This window comes from Mus caroli, chromosome 2 (assembly GCF_900094665.2).
Source record: "Mus caroli chromosome 2, CAROLI_EIJ_v1.1, whole genome shotgun sequence".
Lineage (NCBI taxonomy): Eukaryota > Metazoa > Chordata > Mammalia > Rodentia > Muridae > Mus > Mus caroli.
In genome coordinates this window covers 138,433,320-138,452,648 of record NC_034571.1, presented here as the reverse complement: position 1 = coordinate 138,452,648, position 19,329 = coordinate 138,433,320, and the positions used below count along the sequence as shown (strand labels likewise).

The window sequence follows — 19,329 nt, the reverse complement described above, 5'->3', positions numbered from 1 at the left end:
ACTGTAGCCACTCAATCCCGCCTCCTTCTTATGAGATACTGTAGCCACTCAATCCCGCCTCCTTCTTATGAGATACTGTAGCCACTCAATCCCGCTTCCTTCCAGGATTTTATGTGCAGGTGGCATATCTTTCCCGCCTAACTGCTAATTATGGCTCAGGGGACACTGAAGCAGTTACCAAGGGATGGCAAGCAGGTACCAAGAATCTTTCTCAGACAGAGTTTTGGAAATGAACCTCAATTAAAGCTTATTCAAAATAACCTTTACACTTTTACTGAGACAAGCCCAGGGTTTGGGACAGCCCAGGCTCACATTCTTTGTCAATGGCAGTTGTGGCCTTCATGTCAATCTGTCCTTGCAGGTGGTCCATGTGCAGCCTTAGCAGCTGAGGCTTCCTGGAAGACTCAATGATTTTGCTCGGATTTCCACTTAGCAAAGAGCAAACTAAAGCAAAGCCAAATGAAACTCTTGTGCTGGCATTAGAGTATGCAGTTGGATAGACGGAATGTTTTGTGCTATCCTTTCCAGGGACATTCAGGGTGACACCCAGGGGAAAAAACCTGTAAATTTGCTCTTAAAACCCCACAGAATGCTGAGTGGAAAGAAAATTTTTTAAATGGGGAAACATGCCAATCAATATTGCAAGAGGACAGGTAGGTGGAAGGGGAGGGAATTTACAGCATTAATATGGCCAATGTTGAATTCTTGGCATATAAGAAAGTTCGCAGCATTATGGAAGAGAAAGAATAACCAAAAGCCTGTTTGTTTTTTTCACCACTTAAAGAATATAAAATGATAAAATCCCAGATGAACTTCACCTACCTGTGTCCCCCCAACCTGCTGGAGGCCACAACGAGGTATTGAAGATCTGGCCAGCTTAGAATCCTGGTGGTACCCACACCTCTCCTGCAGCTAGTCAGACCACACGACAGCCGGGTCATTCCTCACATCTCACAAACCCACAGGGCAGGGTTTTAGACAGTCACTCCACCCTCAGAAGAGTATCCTAGGACTTAATAGGAGAGGCATAGAAGTGGGCAAAGCAGAAAGGTGCCCTGCCTTCCTTGAGGCTACCTCCCCGGTAGGAGAGAAGGAATTAGCCTTCAGGAGCTCCTCACTGCTAAGCAAGAAAAGACAATGGGGGATGAGTCTGAGTGACCCGAGGAGCAGGAAGTGATTCTTGTAGTCCTGTCTCACTCAAAAAGCCTCACGTGGTGGTACAAGCCTGCAGGCCCAGCTCCGTGAGAGACTGAAATGAGAGGATCCCTTGAGCCCTTGGCACTTAGGTCTTTCTGTCCCAGACAAGACTCCTTCTTGACCCATTCAGGGTCCCTGCCTTTGGGTACCCACTGTGTTGGAACAAATCCACAGGAGTAAGCAGACATGTGACCAAGGGGAATCCTTTTATTGTCCCCTCAAAGGCAGAAAGGACTAATTTGTTGGGTTTATGGCCTGGGCAACTTGTGGTACCAGTAGCAAATGCTCTCCTCCTTTGACCCTCACACCTGAGAAACGTAACTAACGTGAACTGAGTTATTGTGTGCTCCCAACTTCAGCAGAGTGCATGGCCGGAGCTCCAGTAGACAGTGCCTTGATCCCAGGCCCACACTGCGTGGCAGGAGCTCCAGTAGACAGTGCCTTGATCCCAGGCCCACACTGCCTCCTGACTGTCTAAGGACAGCACGAGTGTCCTGTTTGCTTGTGTCTTCATACACTTTGAGTAAGTAACCCGTCACAGGACTATATCCCCAGTCCCACCCCAGCTCCAAAGGGGCTGCTTCTATCAATAAAACTGCTACGGAGTTCCACCACTGCTCTGACGTTTCCTTGGATCTTTCCGAACATATTAGGACTCACATGCTACCCCAGAAATGTCCACACACCTAACTGCTACTTTTTTAAAAAGCTGTTGTTTGTCAGGAAATTAAAAAATACAGTCATACGTGACAGACACCAAACCCAGGGAGCACAGAGGGAGAACATTCCTAGCCCCTCTCTCAACAGGCCACTCTTGAGTTGTTTTAAGAAAGCTGAACTCAAGTTATAGGACATCTTAGAGACAGCCTTGGCACTAGAAGTAGTGTGTCACCTGAAGGAAGTGTTCTTGCTTTGAGGGTGCTGTGAAGTCAGTAGAGTGGCTCAGCTCAGAGGCTGTTGGTGACATCCATGTGGCCTCATCGCTGTGCTGCCCCCCTCTTCCTGGGCCCCCAGGTGGGTTTTCTCCCTAAATCTGGAAGTCATTCTGGTGCTGCTTTTGGAACGGAGAGCACAGAGTAGTCCCAGACCACTTCCTGGCCTGCTCTGCCTTGTTTCCTAAACTGGGAGGGAAGTGTAATTCAGTGGTAAATACTTAACCACCATGTACACTGGCTTCAATCTCCACCACACAAAGGAAAAAAAGAAAATTTTAAAAAGGGAGGGGGGAGTTGTACTGAGATATAATTTGCATATCATACAAATTATGTAAAGTAAACAATTGATACTTTTAGTATTTTCATAGATTGTACAACTGTCTCCATAGACTAATTCTAGAATGTTTCATTTCCCCTAGAAATCAAATAAAACACATTCATAGTCTTCATTCTTTCGACAAACCTTACCCTCAGTCCTGTGAAACCACTAGTCCCCCTTCATTTCTCTGCCTCTACCTATTTGAGACATATAAATGCAACCAGGTGATATGATGACTTGACGTCTTTCATATAACATGTTTTCAAAGTTCCTTCATGCTGTAACATTTATCGTGTTTTTTTTAAAGATTTATTTGCTTATTTTATTTATATGAGTACACTGTCGCTGTCTTCAGACACACCAGAAGAGGGTATCGGATCCCATTACAGATATTGTGAGCCACCATGTGGTTGCTGGGAATTGAACTCAGGACCTCTGAATGAGCAGTCAGTGCTCTTAACTACTGTGCCACCTCTCTAGCTTTGCATTTATTGTGTTTTTAAAAGTTATTTTATTAGCATGAGTATACTTGGATAATTTCATTCATGTGTACGTTGAGTTCCTAAACTCACATAATATTTGGGCAAGAAGAAAATTGCCAGCAGTTTCTCTTAATGTCCCAACTGTTTGCTAAGTCCCTCACACAAGTGTGCCTGCACACAGTGCACAGTTCAGGTGCTTTCTTCTCTCCCCATGCTTGTTGGTCCAGCTGTCCTGGCTTTCTGATTCAGAACCAAAGTTGATGGGCAAGACCAACAACCAAGCAGGGGAAGCCAACCCTAGTGCCAGGACTGGAGCCAGGACATAGCCACTGCTGCTGGATTGGGAATACTGGAAGCCATCCTTGGCCATTTGGAGATGTTAATTAGGCTGGCAAATCCCCACCGGTCTTGGTCTGCCAGTGTTGAGTTGCATGTGCAGGCTTCCCCATCCACTGCCTGCACCTGTTCCCTTCCTCAGAGCCATTCCAAGGGGTCTGAATAACCCAGTCAGGGCTCTGATCCTCCTCTGCCTGCCTTCCTGCTGGGAGAATAGTTAGCACTTGCCTAAAGCTGGAACCCTGGTTCAGCCTTATCCCTCACCCATGCCAACTCTCAAAATCATTCTTTTTCCTAATTATCTTGAACCAGTTAATCATTTCCACACTGACTGTTCAGTAACAAGGATATAGGGAGAGGCAGCCATGCATTTTGTCTGCCCGGGGCCCACATTTACCCCAGGTGTCAATGCTGGATGCTGGACAGTAGGCTTTCCTCAAAAGAAGCTTGCTTCAAACTGTACTCCTTTGCGGCTGAGAAAAACATGCCCTACAAAAAACTGACAAGCTCTCAAATAGCAACCCAGGCTGAACTGCAGAGAATACAACTCTCCAACCGTACTTGGTTATTTCTGAATTAAAGAAAGATAACCCTTGTTGATATCCAGAATAATAAAGTCACACAACGCAAGTCTAAAAAGCAAAACACTTCTCTGGAAATGGCCTCTGGATTCTTCTCCAGGCTCAAATTCTTGTGTATGAGCTCCCAGCTGACTCCACCCGTGCTGCTTAGTGTCTGAGGTAGACTGTGAAGGGTTCTCTCCAGGAATCTCTTCTACATGAAAAGGAACTGGCTGTTGATGTCCCAGCACCACTGATGTCCAGGCATGTCTTCTCATCCAAGACACACTGTAACCCTGCCATACAGCTTCTCTCGAGTCACCATGGAGCCTCTCAAGACTTTCCTTTCCTAACTTGACTCTCCTTTAGATACCACAGACATGCATGTGCCCACTTATTTGTGTGCTCTACCTCCCCTACTATCCGCTACAGCCCCCAAAGCAAAGGCTTTTGTTTGTTGTATCCATTACTATGGCCTATAATGCTACTCAGAACGTATCAGCTGGACACAGTTGATGAAAAGAAAGATGGAAAAGATCATAATTTGTGCCTCTTTCCTCCCAGGCATTGTGTGCTCCCCTCCCCAGTCTCTTCTCATTTTTTATCTTCAAGCTCAGTGCTTTCTCTTCTAGACTCTTCCAGCAGTATGTATGCTAACCCCAGGGATTGTTTAGTGTACTAAGAAGCTACAGCCTATTCCCTGGTCCCAGCAACTGGGAGCTCACTCTTCAAGAGTCCTGCCTGCATGTCAAGAGCAGGTGACATCTGAGCCCTATGGAATAATCAAGGCAGCCTCCAACTGCCTCGGCCTATGCATTGCCTTAATTCAACCATGGATTGGCAGTTACTGAGATAGTCTTTGTGGGCCAGCACACCACACTAGGCTGTGTCTGGGGACCCTCAGGAGAGGAGCAGACCAGTCCTCATCAGCAATTACAAACAAGTCTTCCATTGTTAGTGCACCATCTGCTTTCTGGGTTTCCACCAATCAAGGGCCTGTATGCATAGCATAACCAGGGCTGGGGGGTGGGGGGTGGCGGCAGGAGAGTGAGATCAAGGATCCCTGTCATAAAGAGCCTCTTCTCACTTGGGAGGGCATCAGGGACGTGGCTCTAAAAACCTGAGGCTCTCCACTCAAGGTAGACCCATGCACACAGGCACTCTCTGCTTGCCGTCTTCCATTAGATGAAGTGGAGCCCTGCAGTATGGCACACTGCAAAAATAAGAAATCTAGAAAATTGCATTAATGTCAAAGGACCTACTAGGTTCTTAGCCCAGACAGAGCTGCTCATGCCCTCACATGGAGAAGAAGCCAAGTCATAGTAGGACAAGAAACTGCCATTTGGTCATCCAGGGCTGGTTAAGGATCCTGGCTTCCCAGCCCACGTACTCAAAACTTGGGGCCTGAGTGTTCTTTAATAGCTTAGAAAATCAAACTTCATAGAAGTACACACATACTTCCTTCAGAGAGGAGTAAAAGAAAGAATGCCCAAATGGTGTTAGAAAAAATGTCCAATTGCTGTGCCAACCTTGGCAGATGAGATCATCAGAAAGTCTGAGTTTACAGTTATAGCAGTGTGCACAATGTTTTGTGCCCCTCAATAGGGGCCTAGCTAATCTAGAATTCAGGAGAGTTAGGGAAGGGAGGGTGGGGTAGAGAACTGCTTTCTGAAAGCAAAAGCAGGCTGCATGTGGATATATAGGGAGTAAGATGGTGTGGAGCGGGTGGTAGGGACCTGTCATAAGGAATCAAAAGCTGAGATCTTCCCTCAAGTCCACATGCTTCTGAGGGCTCAGCTATAAGCACAGCACCAACTGGCTTTTGATCCCATCGAGTGAGTATCGAAGTGAACGTTCAGGAATGATGCACGAGGCTTTAGGACTAGTGCGACGGGATCATTATGAAGCTGCAGCTGGGGGCGTGCCACCCTCTCATTCATGGGATTTTTATCTTTTCTCCCTTCAGATTAAAATACATACTGGTCTCATTGCGATGCTTGAGCAAGGTAAGACTGCCTTTGGTGGGTCCCCCACCCCTGCCAAACCCTTAGTTGACTTTTACATACCAGTTCTCCTCCTTCTTTGGCCTCAGCCTTGCCTGCTTACTGTCTCCTCCCGAGGGGCCCTGCCCACTCTCCTGCCCCTACATGTCTGTGCTGCCTGTGGAGCCCAGCTCTGCCTGTCTTTCTTCTGCAAGTACACTCTGGGTGGAATCTGACACCAACACCTGCCATCGTGGAAAATGTCTTTGTCACCTCCTCTTTGTGTGGGGGGGCTGCAGGGAGCCATGGGTACAGGGCTTTTTTTGTTGGTGTTGTTATTGGCCAAGCCTGGAGAAGCAGGATGTTGAGATGAGCCGATAAGATGAGGCACGTGCTGGCCTAACCTTTGACTGCTTGCCTTAGCAGAGGCGTCCAAAGGCCAAGGCCTCCACCCAGGGAGGGCAGGTCATCAAGGAAGGCTGCTGAATAGAGCAGCTGGAGGAAGAAGCAGACAAAAGCTGGGCGAGGGAAGAGGGTGGCAAACCCCTGGATCCACAGTCTAGGACCCTGAGAACAAGCTGAGGTGGCAGGTGTGACCTCACAGCATGACCTTTCTGTCCTGGCTCCGGGATCCTGACCCAGCACAGATAGCTCAGATGGATGACAGCCACCACTGCAGAACTGGGTAGCAACTCTCCAGTATGGCCTGGCTGTACTGGTTCTCTGCTTCACAGGCAGGAGATGCTTGGATAGCACCTATGATAAATCCACTCAAAAGAGAAAGCTGTCATTTATTAATCATGAATGTTCCTATGGTGGTCTCAACACAAGTAGAAGTAGCTTACCCAGGACACCTCTGTAACCCAGCAGCCTGCCATGATTCCTCTAGCCCAGCTACCCTTTCTCTTCTTCTTAGCCATGGCTTTAGAGTGGTCCCAGTGGCTAACTTACGTCAGCCCCAGAGGTGATAGGAGCTACAGACAACTTCTCTAGTCAGAAAGGGTGAGACAGAATCGTAAGGACCCTTCCCAGTAGGAACTTAGCGGCAAAGATTTCTATTTAGAGGCCCCTCTCCCATGCACCCAGCGTGGCAGAGGTAAAATAGAGTCCAAATGTCCTTTGAGTAAGCCACAGCTTCCATCTCCAGCAGAGACCAAGCTGGGGCAGTACTATCTGCAGCTTGCAAGCATAGGCACTGTATCAGGAAGGCAATCCTTATCCTTTGAGATTCACCAATGCATTCTGCAGCTACTGCCTTTGCATCCATCATGGGGAGCATCAGTGGGCACAGGGGAGCCACTGCAGGATGAAGGTGTGCCAGCAGAAAGTCAAAGACTGAAGGAATGCATGAGTCATGGGTACACTGGAATCTGGTGTACTCTCTACCTTTAGGTGTACAAGCCTCTTGTTTGCAGAGCTTTGAAATGCTGGCTTAGGTTTGCTCAGTGGGACAGCTGACACTACTCTGTCCATCTGTAGGAGCTCAAACTGTGACCCAACTATCCTAATCTTCCTTGGTAGAGGGGGATCAGGATACGGACTAAAATGTTTGGCTCTGACCAAGCATGAGCAAGTGGTTCATCCCTTTGCCTACTATCTTTAAGCATTTACTGACATGCTTTTTTTTTTCTCCCCTTTTTGGCTTCTAATTCTAACTGACGTAATCAGAGTGGGTGGCATTTCAAACCAAAATCCTCTGTGAGGTTCAATCAGGTTTCCCCCACCACCTTTTGCCCCTCAAACAGCTGCTCCTGCTCACTCACAACAACTAGGAGAGGGAGAGACATCCTTAAAAACCCGATCCTTGCTGGCGGCTGCAGAGATGCTCAGCAGTGAAGAGCACTAACTGCTCTTTCATATCAGGCCTTAATTCTCAGCACCCACATGGCAACTTACAACTGTCTTTAGTTGTGGGCACCAAGCAGCACACAGACATGTGTATAAGCAAAATCAATGCACATTTAAAAACAACGCTGATCTTTGGATGGCCACATCTAGCTGCATTCTGTTGCCATTGTGTAAGGCAACCTGGGTTTTGTATTTTTGCAATGCTGGGACTCAGGGCTTCATGCATGCTAAGCAAGTGTTCTACAGCTGAGCTAACCCCACCCTTAGTAGCCTGTTTCTGATGAGGAAACCAATAGGAAAAGGGTCCTGGACCTCTCTGTCCACCAGCCCCATGGAGCCTAGAAGGGAGGGAGAGGGAAAGTCTGTCTGTGGAATCTGGAAGTGAAAACCCATAGTGTGCATGGGATAGAGCGTCTCCATGGGTCAAGAGAAGTTTAAGTATTCATTTCAGAAGCTCTTCCCAGAAAGCATAGGACAAGGCCAGAAAACGTATAAACAAATGAACAAAATAACCTAAATAAATTTCCAACACTAGCAATGACAGTTTCAAAGTTCAAGAGGAGAAGCCCATAGGGAGGAGACTGCAGGAGTCCTGCTTTTGAGGTTTGTTCTAGGCAGGGGCCACTCAGGGAAGCTTAGAGCATTTAAAAATATATTACAAGGGGGAGGGTGACGAAAGGATCCTCTCATTCGCAGAGAGGCCCTCGGGAGGCCAGTGACACCGCAACAGTGGCTGAGTGTTGCAGCAGACATTCTTGTATTCCTCAGAGCTCCTAGACAGCCACCCTGGGGATGGGAAGAGTGCAGAGCTGCGAGTTTTAATTTTATTCCTTGTTCCCTCTAGTGCCAAATAGCTGCATGCTCATCTGGACTCATTCAGACAAGCAATTTAGCCGTGACCTCTAGTCTTAGGCCCTTTAGGGAATAAGTGAGTAGTAGCTCGTGTGAAATATCAAAATGTAAACATGCTAGGATCCCAGAAACACAGCATTGCCATTGACTCTGCCCAGGGCTCCTTCCTGGCCTTCACTCCAGTGTGCTGCAATCTGAGGCCTTTCTCTTCATTCCTTACTTCTGTACTAGCTGGAAAGGCTGATTTTTATACCAAAGACCCACAGTCTGTAGTTTCTTTTATCTTGTAGAAGAACCTAGGACAAACACTAAGAGGAGTAGCACATTCAACAAACATCCTTGCCAGGCACACTATTGGCAGGGAGGACTTCAGACCCATTTCCCAGTGATCAAGTTCCCTGTCTTCTGAGCACTGTATGTACTTCTGGAGTGTGTGGCCAGAGATTCTCACTGGCCTCTGTAATGTGGCCTTTCTCTGCTTCCTTTGCAGGGGTCTTGACCTCCAGCCTGAGTATGGACCCCAAGAAAATCCTCCATGTGGAAGAAAGGCACAGATTTCCCCTGATTTCTGCAGAACCCTCAAAATCTAGACTTCGGGAACCTGCCACTGTGCCAGCACATGTAGCAAGCCTCCCTGTGGTTTGGCCCCCAAGGTCAGAGGCAATCTAGTTTGTGTGGAACCTTCAAGCAAGGCTGTGTCCCTCTTGTCTTGGAATCTCACCAACCAAGCCTTGGGTATCAGAAGAAGAAAAGAAAGTCACCATCAACCAGGAACAAACCTGTTGTCATATGGGCAATGGAGAAGTCTGAAGTCTCTAGGCAGAATACAGTAGCAAAAGGTTTGGGGCCCACGGGGAAGGGGCAAAGGGCACTTGTCTGTATCGACGAATCATTTTCCTTTCATTTATACTCCCAAGCTTGATTCCCAAAAGGGCTGACAAAATAACTGTGTAATTGTTGGAGGAATTTCCTCCATACTGATTTTGCTAATCCTCATGTTAGGATTTATAGTTTACTCAAAATTTCATCATTATGGAAACTGGCTGTCCCCAGAGTCTTCTCCCACAGGAAGTTTCACCTTCACCATTGAACCTTTTCCACCTGGAGCTGAGGCCCCACTGACTTAAGATTCTCCTGACAACATAGAGTTCTTTCAGGTGATGTTCCCACACAGAGCAAGCAGAGGGCAGGGGGCAGGGGGAGTGACCATGCATGAAAATATGGGAGTATCCACATGAGAGCACTAAGCAGATGGATAGCACCCTTGCCCAGCCCTGCCTAGCCCAGCACCACACACATCAATACACATGATTAGTGCCTGCTCCAGCTCCAGGGCTGACCCAACATCCCCATTGTGTCCAGTGCTCCTGAAAGCTCATCTGCAGTCTTCTTCCTGACTGCTGTTCAGAGTCCAAGACAGGCCTCAGAAACAGTACTTGTCACATGAGTTTTAGGGTACAGATTCCAGGCAGTAGATTTGATCCTTACACACACACACACACACACACACACACACACACACACACACACACACATCAAATTTTATATATTGACTCTAAGAAAGGTGTGTTGTGCCTTTTAGGGATGGGAAGGAAGGAAGGAGCTAAATGTGCCCCTTACTGGACATGACCATCTTGGACCTTAGAATCCGGCAACTAAGCATTCCCAGGGAAGACTTCTGTGTGGTCACACACACACACACACACACCCATGCTTCTGTCCTGGCGCTGTCTCACAGCTCCAGTTTTGCTTCCCTCCCTGCTCTACTTGAGAGCAAAACAGAAAATGCAGCAGAGACCTTCCTGTGCTGCATGGTCCTGCTATATGACGCCATTCCCAGTGCACATATCTAGATGAGCCCTTCACTCAAAGCAGGAAAGCAGCCATAGAGGATAGACTCAAGGGGCTCAGGCATGGGAGAGTGTCCTGGCTGTGGCCACCTCTCTACCTTCCTCTGCCTTCTGATCTCACACCTAGCCTGCTTTCACTTCTCTCAGCCTGCTTACCCACCTCATCAGTGTCCATTCCCAGAGAAGCCAGCCTTTTATATCTACTACAGAACTGATTTGGCTGCTACTAACCTTGGAAGAAAAAAGAATGGAGCCAGAAGCCATATTCAGTCTTGTATAGTGAGTAAGAATTCTGAGAGTGTTCTAGGAACACCTTCCCACTGCAGGGAGACCCCGTCCTCCTGCTGTGAAGGGAATACAGCAGCCTCTCATGCCAGGCCCACAGACAGAAGCACCAAGGTCAGAGAGGGCAGGGCATTGCAAAGCAGAAAAGGGGCCCTGTGTGCTGTCTTCTTGGGGACCAGGATGTTCACTTATTGGAGGTTGATGGTGATAGAAAGGAAATAGGCTGTCATGACATTTCCCATTGTGTCAGTGAAACCTTGATTCTTCTCTCTCTCTCTCTCTCTCTCTCTCTCTCTCTCTCTCTCTCTCTCTGTGTGTGTGGCCAGTATTGCTCAGACTTCTATTATTGATCTGTTACTTTGGTGTTTACAAAGTACCCAGACTTGGCTCCTGCAGAAAGCGCTTCCCAAGTCCTGGCACTAAAGGCCCCTGCAGCACTGGTCATAAAGTCCCTTCTGCGGGAACACTTCTCTTCAGCCCCATAAACCCCTGTGGTGAAATTCCTGCCATTTTGCAAGTCTTTCATTTTCCTCTTTTTCAGTCGTAACAGAACCCAGGGCCACAACCCAGGTCCCAGAGGTCCTGTTTAACTCACAGATGTCTCTTCATAATTTCATTTGCTTCCACAAGCCCTCAGACTTGGAGTGAGAAATTCAATTGGAGGTAGCAAATAATTTGAACTTCTTGTAACCTAATGATTTTACCAACCCCACACCCAGGTTGACAGCAGCAGTTTATGCCTGTTTATGTTTTACTTATTTATTTAGTCCATGGGTCTTGGGTTGGTAATAACTCTGGTTAGAGACCTAAGAGCTGGAGACTGGGGACTCTGGCAGCCATGTTTGATTGCATCCAGCAGCTCTTGTTATTTAGGGTAGAAAATTGAAATGATCAAGTTTGGTGTTTCCTTTTGTCAGTTAGAAAAGCAAATATTGTGTTTTCATAATAAATGTCTTTTAGCAAAATGGCTAAGGGTCACTCATCTGGTGAGACCCAAGAGCCACTTGTCACATTAGTATTAGTAGGTCAGCCATCTGTGATAAAGGTGTCCCTAATTACCACAAAGTGTGGTAAGACTCTCTGGGTTCCTGCAGGGCCTGGCCAGTACCCACCCTTCTCTACATGCTGACTTCCTGATATCCATAAAGAGGGAAACTGATGTTTATAGTCTTGTTGATTAGACTTTCATGCTGTAAAAATAAAAATAAAAAAGTAACCCCACAAAACTTGGATGTTTTAAAATATCCAGACCTTCAGCAGACTGAAGAAAAGAAATGTAGCCTGGTGAGTGACTCCCAGAGTCCTCAGCAGCCACGCTGGCAGGTCTTGAGAGCCGCAGGAATGGACTCTGACTCTGCCATATGCTGTTTAGTAGGACCCTTAGCCTTATTAGGAGATCACAGAGCTCCCGAGAGCCATGCAAACCCTGTCTTCCTGACTGTCCTCAGGTGTCCCTTCCTTTTCTCCACTGACCTGTGGTGGAGGTTTGATGAACCCGCTAAACCTTCCTGTGTGTCTTACATGTAGCTGTACCACTCCATACTTACCGAAGGGGATGTCACATCTAAGGGAAGCTCGCCCAGAGACACCCATGCTTGTATTTGTACTCAGTTCTATGTATATGACGTACGCCGTAAGCAGACATTTCCTTAGTTTCAGGTCTACAATATTTAGTATGTGTAAATAGGGGGACATTTGATAGAGATGATAAATTAAGTTATAGCATGTCATTTGATTGTTCTGAGGTCTCTTGTTATTTAACTTCCCAGTGCTGCACAACTAAGTTGTTCTGAGGGGCGTGGTTGGGTGAACCTCCAAACCTTGCCCCCCTTGTCAGGAGTGTACATGTGCACTAGGGACACACTCCATAAAGGCAGCCATGCTGGGAAAACACTTAGCTCCATAATGGTGCCACTCAACTCCAGCTTGCTCTTTTTTGTTCTGATTGACCGTGATGAGTTGAGGGGTGAGAAACACGGCACCTAGGTGCTACATGTTTCTGACATTCTCATAGTCTGTAGAAAATAAAAGTTTATCACACCATCTAATAAAAATACCGATTTGATTTTTTTTTCTTGAACAAAGCTATTCAAAAGCATTCTGTAAACCAAAGCCAACAGAAGTGTCCAATATGGTAGTTGATCCCATTCAGAGAGCTTACATGTGCTCCTGTAGAATTCCTTCCTGGTTCATAGTATGGAATGCTAACATCCAGCTGCCAGAGGACCTGCAGCCTCTGATGGTCACAACCTTCTCTGCATATGTGGTTCCTCAAAACACCCTGTCCTCCATCTGTCTTCTTACCTACTTAGACTCATCCAGTCTTTAAATAAGGCATGAGAAGGCCAGGATGGTCTGTTTCTACAACTGGTGTATAGCCTCACAAGGACCTTTGCCCCCTGCTCTGTCTTTTCTAGGCAGCCTCCTGTACTAGCTAGAGTCCCTGCCCTAAGGAGTAAAGAGTATTTGAGGACTTTGTAAAAATTACATATTTTGCAACATGTAATTTGGAGTACTTCTATTGTGGCTGAAGTCAGGTATTGATATTTCCTCCCTCGGGACTTCAGCAATCACACTGCATCCTATCCCATGGTCTCTGAGACCACTCCATGGTCCAGACAGTAGTGAATTCTCAGAATGCTGAATAACCAAGTTTGTAAACAAGTTTGTTCACTTGTTTCTGTAGCCAATGCTTGCTGAGTACCCATTACTTACAGAACATGTTGGTGTCCTGGGGTGTCAAGTGCAAAGCAGAACCTGAATTGACCTGAATTCTTTTTAACTTAACTGATAATCAAGAGCTCACGTAGATAGTCCCTTCTAGGAACAACACAAGTTCTGCGAACCAGAAGCAGTACTTCTCTGCCTTCTGAATCATTTAGGCTCCACTAAGGATTCAGACTCCTGCCTCACTTCCTCCCAGAATAGAACTAAAGCATCTGCATCCCTCAAGCTACCCAGAAGGTGATGGATGCCCAAGGATCATTTGGGGAGCCAGAGGAGCCCCATTGATGGTACTGAAGGCAGTCTGAATGTGTCTGTGGAGATGGGTGGCCACCGCTCTACACCTGCTCCTTGGAGCTGAGTTCCTCCCTCTTGCTAACCTTTCAGCTTGGCAGATGGCCTTCCAGAATTCACAGGGAGTGTTCCTCTGGGGTCATATTGGGATGCCTTTCAGATATGGAAATGAACACTTGAAACATAAAGGCTGTTGTCACTATTGTCTCATAAAGATTACTTTCTTATTTATAGCAAAAAGATGGGAAGAGGTTGGTTGATTCTAAGTCACCATGTTTCCTCTAAGAGATTGAGTCATCTTCAAAAACCCTCATCAACACCCCCATGGAGTCTCAGACCATGTCATAGAGTCCAGCTTCCGATGGAAAGGACCATCATTAGAAGAATGCAGTCATAGGGGTTTGGTTTTGTTGTATTCCAGGGCAAATAAAAGCCTGTTTCTTCCCTGTTTCCTCAAATAGAATATTTCCTAGTGAGAAGATAACCACACTTACAGTGTTTACTGCTATACACACATGCAGTGTGTGGCGCTGTGTGTGTGTCATTTAAGCCAAGGACATTTAATAGAAACATTTATATTAAGGAGTGCTATTCTCACTTGCTCTTCTTCCTACGAATGGATGCGGTTTTAATTGCATTTCATTTTCAACAAAACAAAACCCATGGGGGTTGTGAGAAAAGATCAGAAAGTACTTCTCTACATACATGGTTCCTTAGCACCCTGGTCTACAGCTGGGAACACCCACCGTGTCCTCCATCCCCTCAGCTGTTTAAGAAAAGAAAGAAAAGAAAAACAAAAAAGAGACCTGAAGACGTTGCCTCACTGGCTCTCACACACACCTGACTGGGGCTCTAGCCAGGAGCTGTCTCCAGGTGCCCACATCTTAGTGACACCTCTGGTCAGCACCAATAACTGTCCTTAACCAGTCCATAGACTGTTTCTTGGACAGTGTAGTTTTCACATGCCTGCTGTAGTTTGACCACTGTGAGGGTGTTCCTAAGACCACATCTGAGACGACCTTGAGTCACTGTCTTAGGAACCAGGCTGAACACAGCAAGGTTTTGGCCCTGGGAGGGTCTGGTTTACCAGAAATATGACCTCTCTGTCATGTACAAAAAGAGCCTCTACTGGGAATTCAGAAGCCAGAATAGCACTTTCCTGGAAAGACAGATTGCACAGGCCTTAACTGAAAAAAAAAAAAAAAAAAAAAAAGATAGACTTTGAAAAGAAAGATCTGGTACCAAGACAGGCTTGGTGCAATGCCCAGGTACATCAGCCACACCCTGGAAGTTCATTCCCACCTTCTAGAGTCAAAAAGCCACATGGTGTTTAGTACTTGCTACCATTTGATCCATCACGGTTGTGATTGTCTCCTAAGAGCATTTACAGGTAAGAATTCAAGGGAACAATGGTAAAGACACACCAAGGTTCTTGAACACCCCAGGGACCGCCAGCAAGTGGAGTGACTTGCTTCCAAGGGTTGGGTTTTCCACATGCTGTAGCGTCTCTCCAGCATAGCTGATGGCCCAACTGCAGAAGGCCATGTGTGTTTATGGCACACTCCCTGCCCAAAGGTGTTTTCACCTGTGCTCCACAGGAGCTGACCAGCAACACCTCAGCAGAGACTCATGGGAAATGACACCCCTGCTAGAGAGTCACTGAAAAGAATCTGCTCAAATTGTATCATGTTTTTGTTTGTTTCTTTCCTTCTTTCTTTTTGGTGGTTTGAACTCTACAAGAAAAATATTTTAATACATAAGTCCCTACTAGCCTAAATTAGGTTGTATAATATGAGAAAGGTAAGGGTTTAAGTTAAGTTGCTGTGCTATATGTGATAAAACACTTGCCAAGCATGCATGAGGTCCTGGTCCTGGTTTGGTTCCCAGTAGTAGAGAAAGAAGGGTGTGTGTGTGTGTGTGTGTGTGTGTGCGTGCACAAGCAAGCAAGCAAGCAAATAGACAGGTAAATTTAAAAAACTAATGTATATAATTCTGCCAAAGTCAGAGAAACTAGAAAATACTTGTCAGACATTTAAAAAAAAAAAAACAACAACAACACAGATTTACTGTCACACCAATATGCTGCCTTCGATAATGGCTATATTATATATATGACTGAAAGTTCCATTAAAAAAGAGCAGATGCCTGAATTGATCTCAGAGACAAGGGTGTCTTTTCCTGTATGTCCAGATGGAATTTTTAATCTTAAATGTATCCCTCCCTCTCCCTCAGGCAAAATGCTCATTGAGTTTGACAGACTATTTTACATGAATAGGTCCCGCTCGGCAGCCTCCTCCTTGGCGTGGGGTCCTAGGGTCTGAAAATTGGAGTGTGCTTTTCACTGAGGGTGTGAAGTGTGGAGGGATGGCTATTACGGATCCTGAAAGGATCTTTTTGACTTCAGAAAATAGCCTGGCCAAGAAAAGCTTTTTTCCATGAATACTCACAGACTGCATTATGCTCCTCGGATGATAGAGGTGAGCACTTTTGATCAATATTCCCCAAGAAGCGCTGCCAGGCTAAGTGGGACCTGAGGGCCTCTGTGAGACACCCCCTCCCTCCCTCGGAGATACTGCGCCTCTGCAGCACATTTCTCGCCAGTTCTCCTCCTAAGCACTGCAACCCATTCTGTCTTCCTTGCACCTCAGAAATGGTGACCACACTAGCTTTCCTTTGGGAACATTTTGTCACCTTCATTTCAGGAAAAGCCAAAGACAGATGGCAGTAGGAAGACTTGAACAAGAACTTCTTAATCAAGGAAGATTTGTTTATTCACTTAACATCACTGAGATCATAATGAAAGGATAGTGTGGATACATGATACCCTGGATACGCTATACATTTTCTCCTATTTTCACTCCATCTCAACTCCCCTCTCCCTGAAAATGGTAAGCAGGTTATTAAACAAATTCTTTCTGAACGCTTTCTCTCCAGATTCATACAAACCCACAAAAATGCCATCTTTTATTTTGTACAAAAACAGCAAAAAAAAAAAAATGTTACTCTAATGTTCTTATACGAATTACCATGTTGCTGTGTGATGGTGATGCATGCCAGATGCAGGTGGATCCCTGTGAGTTCAAGGCCAGCCTGATCTACATGGTGTGTTCCAGGACAGTCAGAGCTACACAGAGAAACCCTGTCTCAAAAAAACAAAGAACAAACAACAACAAAAAGATTTACTATGTCATGGTGCACATGCCTCTAATTCATCATGCAGACTGATTGCATATTATTCCTCCATATGGAATTTAATTTCCTTGGCCACAGGTGAACATTATGGTGGTCTCCAGTGTTCCCTGTAAGACTACTCCTGCAGCAAGTGCCATCACACTTAGACCCTGGCATGTGGCTGATTTTATTTTTGTGGATAAATTTCCAAAACTGAAATAAGCCAATATTACAGCTTAGATCTGGAATGTGCTGCAAAGGCTTTTGGGTCAAAAGCTAGGTTCCCAGCTCATGATGTTAGGCTGTGGTTGAAGCTTTAAGATGGGGCTTCTGGGGAAGTTTTAGTTCACTGAATACATGCCCTCAAAGGGGACTGTGAGACCATGATCTCTTTCCTCCTTTTCCCCCCCACTTCCTCATCATGAGGTGAGAGACTTCGAGTTTCTCCACATGCTCTCACCACGATGAGCTGCCTTTCCACAGCTCAAGGGCAATAAGGTTAGCCAGTCTTGGACCAAACCCTTGAAAATCATGAGCCAAAGTAAACCAGTCCATTGAGTTTGTTTGTGGTTTTGTTTTGTTTTTGTTTTTGTTTTTTTGGTTTTTCGATGTGGTTTTGTTTTGATACAGAGCCTTATCTATGTTGCTCTGGCTGGCCAGAACCTATCTATGAAGACCAGGCTAGCCTCAAACGTAACAGAAATCCGCCTGCTTCTACTTTAGAAGTGTAGGATAAAAGGTGTGAGCCACAATGCCCAGCCTGAAAACGTATGTTTTAAGCTTGACTAACTCAGATAGTTTCTTGCAGTAATGGAAAGTAACACATTGGTTAGAGTATGCATACTTATTATAGACTTCATGTTCAACCCCCAGGTTCATACATTAAAATCATAACCTCCATTGTCATGGAATCTGGAGGCAGAATCTAGGAAGGTTCATAGATTTGGATGAATTAATGAGGGTGAGTGGGGCTCCCATGGTGGGATGAGTCTACTGTAGGAAGTGCCTTATGCCAAGGCCCTAAGTGTGATCTCGCATTTTGCAGAAGATGAGGGAAAAAAGCAAGAAGAACCTTGTAAAGAGGGTAAGCGGACAGCCACTATCCATAAGCCAGGAAGCAGGCTCACGCTGGGGAACAAGGTCAGAATACTCAGGACACAATCACTTCTAAAGAAACCAAACCTCTAACACACAGATGGGGTGGTTCATATTCAAGCCATAACACCTCAAGCTAAGACCATTATTTTATCCCTGGTAAACTAGTTGATCATTTTTAAATTATATAAAACCAATTTAGTGGTTATATTTTTAAAGTGAAGTAAGGACTTATAACTTTCCATGTCTGTACAAGAGAATTAATATTACCCATCAACTTTGGGGGGGGGAATGTAAAGGCAAGACACTTTACAGAAAACTTTTCAGCCATTACGTTAGGGTTAGGGTTTGCTGACCAAAGAAAATAAGGCTTCAGGGTTGGTTTGTCTACCCTATACCCCATACTTCCACGGCAACATCCCAGCACCCAGAGTTACTGAGGCAGGAGGATTTTGAGTTCACAGTCAAGTGAACCTAGCTATATAGTTAAGTGTTACAAACCAACATCTGCTCATTTGAAGATAGTAACATTATGCATCAAAATACACCTCCATTTCTACCTCTTCTTTTTTCCTCTGAGATAGGATTTCTCTGTGTGGCCCTGGCTGTCCTGGAACTCACTTTATAGACCAGGCTGGCCTCAAACACACAGAGATATACCTGCCTCAGCCTCCCAAGTACTGGGATTAAATATATGCACCACCACTACCCAGCTTAAACCTTTATTATAAACAACAAACACTATGGCCTTGAGCTCTTGAGTCTCTAACATTCTGCCCCATCTCCTTGCTTGTCCTTAGAATAATCATACTGAATATGGTACTTACTCTATAAGGTGACCTCCAAGGGTAATCATTTCCTGATAGTGATGTCTGTCTTGTGTGGTTGTTCCCACACTGATGGAGAGTTAATCTGTGGGACCAATATAACGGTTCTGTGCCTTTCAAGATTAGGTGACAAGGGCATTACAGTCTCCTTCTTGGCCTTTTGAGTAGCTTGCTCTGGGAATGCTACCATGCTATAAGGACACACCAGCAGTGCTGTGGAGACTGGAGGCCATATGAGGAAGCCAGATCAGAAGTCTGCCACCCCTTAACATCATCAGCCTTACACCTGAAAACAGACATCTTTGACAGATAACTGTAACTTCTTTCCTCCCCTTAGTTTAAAAAAATGGATTTATTTATTTTATGTTATATTTATGAATATTTTGCCATTATGTACATCTGTGCATCGCATGTCTGGTGCCCATGGAGGTCAGAAGTTGGCATTGGAACCCCTAGAATTGGAGTTATAGATCTTTGCAAGTTATTGTGTCAGTGTTAGAAACTGAACTCAGGTCCTCCAGAAGTGCAGCCAGTGCTCTAAACCACTGAGCCATCTCTCCAGCCCTCAACCA

At 45.7% G+C, this 19,329-nt stretch overlaps 1 protein-coding gene across 2 annotated transcripts in view; it reads left to right on the top strand.

Moving 5' to 3' along the window:
• The window catches only part of Ralgapa2 (Ral GTPase activating protein catalytic alpha subunit 2), a 269,644-nt gene extending 255,773 nt beyond the window's left edge, over positions 1-13,871 (top strand). The window contains exons 40-41 of one of the 2 annotated variants that reach the window (XM_029473906.1): positions 5,796-5,835; positions 9,002-13,871. In XM_029473906.1, coding sequence (XP_029329766.1) covers positions 5,796-5,800 — 5 coding nt within the window. In that variant the 3' untranslated portion in view covers positions 5,801-5,835; positions 9,002-13,871. Of the gene's footprint in view, positions 1-1,556; positions 2,802-5,795; positions 5,836-9,001 lie in introns of those variants that run through there. The other variant, XM_029473907.1, reaches the window with a different exon arrangement.
• Positions 13,872-19,329: the final 5,458 nt, after the last annotated feature.